Source organism: Orbicella faveolata, unplaced genomic scaffold, assembly GCF_042242905.1.
Source record: "Orbicella faveolata isolate gen_17 unplaced genomic scaffold, um_ofav_v1 contig_35, whole genome shotgun sequence".
NCBI lineage: Eukaryota > Metazoa > Cnidaria > Anthozoa > Scleractinia > Merulinidae > Orbicella > Orbicella faveolata.
Window position 1 is genome coordinate 28,531,863 of NW_028301564.1, and position 8,138 is coordinate 28,540,000.

The window sequence follows — 8,138 nt, forward strand, 5'->3', positions numbered from 1 at the left end:
CACATGATCCAAAGGCGACAGCTTACTCTAGGAATTCGGCCTTTAACAACAGTTCTCGTGATTTTCAGTTGCTCCGAATCATTTTTCCTTACATTTATATGCGCCACCGGAGAAAGAATCCATGGCCGCACCTAAGACTTTAAAGCAGACTGATTAAAAAGACTTTTCTCGGGTTTGTAAGGAAGTTAGCTTACTTTTTTTGTATCATTAAGAAAATATTTATACCGAGAACCCATCGGATATCCTTGTGAGAAAGAGACCCGGCGACTTACATTTTTTAATAAAAAGTACAATTATTGTCCTTTACCAATAAGTCTTAGGTAACGTAACGGAAATTCCACCACTAACAACTGGGGAATCCAAATGGATGGGTTTTACGTCTAGCTCTTGTGCAATCTATTTATTCAGTGTGAAATCTTTGTTACATTTGGGCTTGCAGAACGAACTCTTTTTTTGTCAAGCAAAAATATGTAAGAAGAGAACTGAAACGAGGAGGCAGGAATTTAAAAATATTTAAGCTGTTTAGAGATGAAACTCAAAATATTCATTTGGCCTTGGGGGATATTCGAAATTAAAAGCCTCCTCTACAAAGGAAGATTGGAAAATAAACAGCTATAAAAGCACACCGCCAGACAGTTAATAATTTTGTAGTCAATGTAGCCAGATCAACATGTAGCAATGTTTTTCACGTGTATGTTGTTCATATTCTAAAAGGCAACCGCCTCTCAAAAACGCATAAATTATGCGGCCTATGGGGGAATAAATAAGAGTGTGTCTTGCAGTCTTCATCAGTACTTGAAGAGAGTATTTGATATTGCGGATTTATCCACCGTCTCAAGTTCCAATTTTCAAGCTAAGGTAGGAAATCAAACTATGCTTCAGTATTTTGAGTTAAACAGAGGTCTTTGAAAGTAGCCTGACTTGCTGAATAAGCTTTGGGTTAGGTCGTTGAGGGTTAAGGGAGCTACGTCACGGTTGCGCACCCTGAAAATGTTAGCCTAAATTTTTTCAATTTTGTCGTTTGTAATCCATGTTAATCTGCTCCATCCTTAAAGTGCCACTAACCCCAAATAATTTTTTTCCTTTAATAAAATCTACTAGTTTCCCTGATTACTTCAGCGAAAAATTATCTCGATTGATAAAATCCCTGTGTTTCTCCAGGCGTTTAAACGTGTAATTTCTATGTTCACGACCGCGCAAAGTGGGATCTGGGTCGGGCTACTAGTGACGTCACCTCGGGAACCGGGCTAAAACACTCAAGAGACTTTTGACTGAGCTTCGAGGGCAGTCAAAACATTTTCGGTTTAATTGTGACTCATATTTTATCAAAACTGGACAAGAACTTTCAGTGAAAGAACTGTATCATCTAGCATTACAATTCGGAGTCTAGCTACGATTTGGACGGCTGCGAAGTACATATTTTTTTCCATTTCTGTTGTAAGATAGCTTTAGATAAGGCTCAAATACTCAACGCAACGTTAAACACTGTCAACACAATGTCCGACATAAGCCAACTCACATGTTCGCGAGATGTGGGGCGGCCCACGAAAACGTAAGGGACTCCACAGAGGGGTACCCACGAGTTAATATTACAACAATTTCGAAGTGCGGGTCGCCAGTGGAGATCGCCGCGTTGTATAGTTATATTTAGGCCGGGATCGACAATTTGCCGGTCCATTTGGGTTATAAAGATACAAACAATGACTCAATAGTTAGCTCAAAGCTCTTAAATAGTTGTAAAGATGTCAATGAACACCAAGAGTTGGTAATTTGACTTTACGGAACGTGCAAATTTCGGAGTGTCAAAACACTTCTACATTCAAGTATTAATTTCGCCCGAAATACAAGTTAAAGTGCGATGCAGTCGTACTTCACTTCTGCCTACTTCTTCACATCACTGATTGAAAATGGTTTTAACATAAGAGATAAGCAGAGATGTCAGCAAACAATATTCGAAGGTGAGGTAACTTTTCGCTTCGCTATTGTCGACCGACCGTAGTATATGCATATTCGATTGGGTGTCTGGAAAACCCGAATAGCGAATAGCGAATAGTCGCGAATAGCGAATAGCGAATAGTCCCGAATAGTGCGTATAGTCTCGAATAGTGCGAATAGTGGCGAACAGTCGCGAAAAGTGGCGAATAGTGACGAATAGTTGTCAGTAGTCACCGCTTTAGATCTAATATCCAGCGTTAATTAATTATCCAAATAGACAACAGAATTTCAGTGAGTTTATTACCTTTTCTTCTCCGGACTCAAGCTAAATGGGCTGTCCATCGCCGACATTAAGAAAACAGAAAACACAAGGATAACCTAATAAAGACGCATTTACGCTTTTACAGCAGTTAAAACAGAAGAAATTTCGTTTAGAAACACCTTTTGTCCTGATAAGCGTCTGCGCTTTTTAGCGCAAAAAAAACCCATCCTAAGTTGCTACGAGGTGAGCTGCGAGATACTGGGTACCCTATTTGTTACTATTTGCCACTATTTGCCACTATTCGCCAATATTCGAGACTGTTCGCCACTATTCGCACTATTCGTACCATTCGCTATTCGCTATTCGGGACTATTCGCTGTTCGCTATTTGCGACTATTCACTATTCGCTATTCGGGTTTTCCAGACACCCTATTCAATTACTGCGTACGAACACTAGCTACGCAAATTTGCATATTCCGTGCTAGTGAAATCATGGAGAATTCTTCGACAAGATCTTGAAAAGAGGTCCAGCATACTTTCAGTTAAATGAATACATTTCTACTTCACTGTTATTTTAAATGAAATGTCCTTTTTACGCACGCTAATAACCTGGGAGTCCTCGACTTATTAGTTTGCGTTTCGGTTGACTGACAAGCGCATTCTTCTTCAGCACAACAATCTCCGTCGGTAGCTATAGGGTCGAATCGAAACGACGGAAAATATTTAGTTTATTTGTTTGGAATTGATCGCTGGCATTACATATTTAGTTTTAGCCAATTTTTAGACAGTTTGGCGTACTGAACAGGTCAAGATAGTTGTATAGTGAAGAAATTCGAACATAAAATATAAATTCACTTTTTGCTAGGCGTCGTTCCTGCCGTCGCAGACGTGACTGCTTTTAAATGTCCCTAATTAATTTTAACAGACCGTAGTCCACCCGTACTACTTGGCGACTCGTGTGCTCCGGAAGAACGGTTCATGTTTTCAAAGCCAAGGAGAAACATTTTAAAAATATCCACATTGAGAACTCCTGTCGTCTGACTTTTCAATTTGTTTCGCGTAACGCCTTCCAAAACGACAGATCAATGTAAACAGACTATTTGCAGAATTCTTAAAATTAATTTAGGGTAGGTTTCGATCATTGTAAACTTGGCGTTTTTATACGACGGAAAAAAAAAACAGACCAGCGAAATGAAGATACATTTCGTTTTACCATGTAGCGTGATGTTTAAGATAGAACGTTCGCGGGAAAATTCAGCCAACTTTCTCAGTGAGGATTGGGCGGGTTTGAAGTGTTTACACACGTAAATAACAATATCACATTTTAAATATTCTACCATGCGGTCTAAGAATCTATTTTAAACAGATATTTTAGTTAATTTTGACGGAAAGCCGAAACAGAGGGATACTATTTACAAAAAATTTGGCGGAAAATATTTCTTACGTACTTTCCAAGACCATTTACACCGATATAATTTTAACTAAACTGGTTACTGATAAAATGATTAAATTCCTTTATGAATATTGCGCTGTCATCCCTGAATTGGCTATTTGAAAAGAAACGATTGTCACCATTGCACCGGAAAGGTGAAAACTAAGAACCAAAAAAACTTGATCTAATGTGGAAAGTGGTTATTTTACATCATAACCAGTTAGTAATACCTTATTGTTTTATGAGAGAAACATTTCATGACTAAGCTTTGTACGAGCACACAAGCTAACATGTCAATCTGATATCTTTCTAACGTCAGAGTCTGTAAATAAAGATATATGAAAGACGGGTTGGTATTTTTCAATTTATTTCAATCAATCAATCTATTGTTACTTTGAAACTGGCTATTACCACTAAACAATAGATGACAATTGAGCGCAATTTCGAGAACATTTTACGTCTCAAGTCTAATCAAGAGAATTTCTGAACAGAAAAAAATAATTCCTTGCCTAGTCGACCCCACCGGGTAGCCGTTTGTTCTCTTTTGTTTAAAATCGAGGTCTTTGATCATAATTTTTTTGCTCAACCTGATTAACCTTAAACTCGAGTTTTGGAAACTATTTCTGGTTGGTCTTACGCTTGTTAAAACTTTTTGTTATTATGACGAATTTCCGGTTTTTCTCGCTCGGCAAAAAATTTTCATTAAGTAAATATGATAAGGCCCTCCCTAGACAAATGTAGGCATGCGCTGTTTCCAAGCTTTACAGATGAAGGCAGGGGCTGGGAGTTGTAACACGAGCTTTAAATAATACTTTTTTAATTAACAGCTGTCAGTTTCAAACTTATTTGTGTCATGTTCAGGACTTTTTAAAAGGAGGCAAAGTCACAGTTAACATTCAGTTCTTTACAGACAGCTATCCTGTTCGGAAGGTTTCGCCTATCGAGTAAGACTGACATCAAACGACTACATCAAAAGAGAAGACTCCAGCTCAGTGAGTTTTGTTGTTTGTAGATTTTACCTAGTTAGCAGCTATGTGTTACCAGCTATGTGTTACCAGCTATGTGTTACCAGCTATGTGTTACCGTGATATTTGCCTGTGATTCCATGCACACCCCAGGCAACTGGAAAAAAAAAGTTTCCTTTTGAAGGACCTTCCTTTCTTTTTCTTAGAACACAAAGGCCGAATAGTTTAGATGGCTAGATGGGACCGAAAATCTAAAATCTCGATCTGTGAAAAATGTTTCAATGTCAATATTTTTTGCGCTTGGTTATTTTCTTGTGATAAAACTCCAGGACGATGATGGGCGAAGATGAAATACGGTCAGCATAACTGAAAAAAGTGCTATTAAAATATTTCTATAGCAGATAAGGAAAATATTCCAGACACCTTTTCACGTATTTGTGCAAACTCGTTACCGTATTTTAATTTAGAACGCGCAATTTGATGCAGCAGATCGTTGTCGTTAGATGGTGGCGTGGATTTTTACTCTAAGGAATTTCTGATCACGCGGGGCCAATGTTGGCTATGAACATTTCTTGCCCCAGGCGGTGGACTTCCATGTAAAAAAAGTCGGGAATTTTCGTCGGAACATTTGAATTAAACCCTAAAAGAGACCAATTCGGGCACGGCTCGAGGTTTATTTGGCCCCTAAAAGATAACTCGTTTCTATCATTTCTCCGAGTGCAACTCTAAAAGATACCTCGACGAAAGAAATGCCGTCATTGCTTCATCCTCAATTCCCTCAAGTGAGACCAAAATCGGTGATTTACATCCCTGAGCGAGGCGAAGAGTGTTCTCGACCTTCACATATGGGTGTGTCCCTCGGGATTTCTTCTGTGGTAATAACTAACAAAACTGTGTTATTACCTTGTCTGTTGCAGTTTAAACATGGCTGTTAAGTTTCATCTGTGCCTGTTGCTGATTATCGTGGTGGGGATGGGTGCGCATGTTGCATTCGCAGGTAAGCACAGTATCTACTCAGTACTCAGTAAAGAAAGTACAGCACATCTTTGTGTAGAATGCCGTCAACGAAAAAACAGTCCACTACTCGGAGCATTTGATTTTACGTACAGTTTCAGCTGAGAACAATTAAGACGGCATCTATATTGCGAGTAAGCCATTTATTATTCGATATGTTTACGTCTAGTAAACAGAAATTGGTTATGGGTGCAAATCCCGTTAATTCTTGTTGAACCACTCGATTTTTTAACTTTTTTGGAAACGCAGCAGGATGTAATGGCCATATCTTCACTAGATATTATTATTTCTTTTATATTAACGATAAATTCTCTTTCACAGATAAACCACTGTGCGACCTACCACATGGAACGTGTTACTATTATAAAGACCCATGTCCAGACAATATGCCCGTTGACTGTTCGGAAGAGTTCTACTGCACGCTGGAAACAAACAAATGCTGCTGTAATGAGCCACCTCCAACTGGTAAGCACCGTGTAACATACTGATAAGAACAAAGCTCTTTAGACGAGAATCATGACTTTTCAGTGAAGAAGAGCAACTAATTTATGCCTTTACTTCAAAACTTTCAGCAGAGCTATTACATTAACCCTACCGAGTATCTTCACTTGGTATTATCTATTTCATATTAATTGACGACAAATTCTCTTTCACAGAGCGCCCATTGTGCGACCTACCACATGGAACGTGTTACTATCATAAAGACCCATGTCCAGACAATATGCCCGTTGACTGTTCACAAGATTTCAAATGCACGCTGGATACAAACAAATGCTGCTGTTACGAGTAAGCACCGTGTAGCATACTGATCAGAACAAAACTCTTTAGACGAGAATCATGACTCTTCAGTCAAGAGAAGCATCTAATTTATGCCTTTACTTCTAAACTTTCAGCAGAGCTATTACATTAGCCCTACCGAGTCCGGGATACGATCGAGAAAGGAGGAAGAGGGCGAATCCGCTTCCTTTGTAACTTGGAGAACATTTAAATAATACTACTGAAACTTAGGGGGTATATCATACGCCTAAAATGTTCCCTTTCTGTTTGATATTCAAACAGCCGCCATCTTAGATTCGCCATCTTAAATTTGATAATGATTTTTCAAAACGAACCATAAAACCATCAAAATTGACTCAGGCCAATCAAAATCAAACAGACAATGAGAAAAAAGTCCTAACTACACAAAATGCAATTGCAAGGAAGATAAATTTTGTTAACAAAAATTTCAAATTTGAAAGAACGTTTCTTTCAAAATAGAGTTGCCATGACAACATCTTGCTCTGAGCTCAGTGAGATACCATGACAAATTCTAGCAGTCAGTTGGTTTGCTCCCGATTCTTTTTTAGTCTAGGCACTATGTTTTTTTTGGTTTTACTTGTATGCATTTTGTTGGTTTCAAACGTCGGAAGATAGCTATCACTACCCATCACGCTTTGGGGGAAATTCTGCACAAACCTAATTAAAGTCGACCCAAATTTTAGTTGAATACCACATAGGTGAGTGATTTACTCCGGTAAATAATGGTAATATGTTGTTTATTTTGTAGATGATGCGAGGTGATGATCACTCACCCAACACTGCTGCCTCCGTATCAAGTGACGAAAATAGAATAGCTATCAATCATTTGGTTTGTAGTCATTAGTTAATGTTCACGTTAATTTAATGTTATTAGTCTAAATCATCAGTATTTTATGGGTGGATGCACTTGAAGCAGTGGAATAAAAGCTGTTTAAGCAAAGCTCCTGTTGTTATTTCATGAGTCGCATTGTTTCCCAAACAAGCGCAATCATTCCATAGTTGAATAACGTGGTTGCAGTTTGTCCACCTGGCCGTTAATAGTCTCCTTTTTTTTTTCCTCGGAAAGTGGTAGTCCAATAAACATGCATGTTATTTCATGAGTCGCATTGTTTTCCTGCAACACACAATTAAGAACAAACTTTTAAAATAGGGACATAATGTCGTGGCAAAGTGGTAGTCCAATAAACATGCATGTTATTTCATGAGTCGCATTGTTTTCCTGCAACACACAATTAAGAACAAACTTTTAAAATAGAGACAATGTCGTGGCAATGCTGTCCAGCGAATATACAGCTCTTGATAAGACACTGCATAAGAGTTTTCTGAAAAAACCGAAATACGCTAGTTTGCACTTGCATTGGACGAGGGGAAATGATTTCAGTCTTTTAGACCTAGATGAAGGAACACCAAGCAAGAACAGTTTGATCTTGTGGGTAGAAAACAAAATGATGACAGGTTCTTTAGGACGTGGCTTGCGTTTTGAGCCAGTTGTTCTCCGGGGCTAGGGGTTTGAAAAATTATTTTGCAACGTTAACCTTCCTTTTTGTAGATAGCTTTCTACCACATTCCAGTTTTGAACCGAAAACAACCGGTAGAATAGCTCATATTCAAGGCTCACAATTTAACTTGTATAACACATGGTTAATACTGTTGGAATCCCAAGATGGAACAGTAGTAATTATTTTCTGTTCAGGAATTGACAACAAAGGTGTTCCCAAAGAAGCGCAATCAT

The 8,138-nt window shown here is 38.5% G+C and overlaps 1 protein-coding gene and 1 pseudogene across 3 annotated transcripts in view; both read left to right on the forward strand.

The window, feature by feature from the left end:
• The first annotated feature begins 726 nt into the window (after positions 1 to 726).
• On the forward strand, positions 727 to 7,346 carry LOC149104140 (small cysteine-rich protein 2-like). 2 transcript variants are annotated; one of them, XM_089273009.1, is made up of 6 exons: positions 727 to 858; positions 4,540 to 4,621; positions 5,512 to 5,591; positions 5,930 to 6,073; positions 6,265 to 6,394; positions 7,155 to 7,346. In XM_089273009.1, exons 3-6 carry the CDS (start codon positions 5,519 to 5,521, stop codon positions 7,156 to 7,158), a joined length of 351 nt encoding a protein of 116 aa, XP_089129135.1. In that variant the 5' UTR covers positions 727 to 858; positions 4,540 to 4,621; positions 5,512 to 5,518; the 3' UTR covers positions 7,159 to 7,346. The 2 variants fall into 2 exon arrangements, with proteins under 2 accessions (XP_089129135.1, XP_089129136.1); XM_089273010.1 differs by lacking the exon at positions 4,540 to 4,621 and having other exon boundaries at positions 731 to 858.
• A 133-nt stretch (positions 7,347 to 7,479) lies between these two features.
• LOC110056472 (chitinase-3-like protein 1) overlaps positions 7,480 to 8,138 on the forward strand; it is a 7,306-nt pseudogene continuing 6,647 nt past the window's right edge. Inside the window, exon 1 of the transcript XR_016201878.1 lies at positions 7,480 to 8,138. This exon is cut by the window's right edge and continues 469 nt beyond it. The product of XR_016201878.1 is annotated as a chitinase-3-like protein 1 (transcript).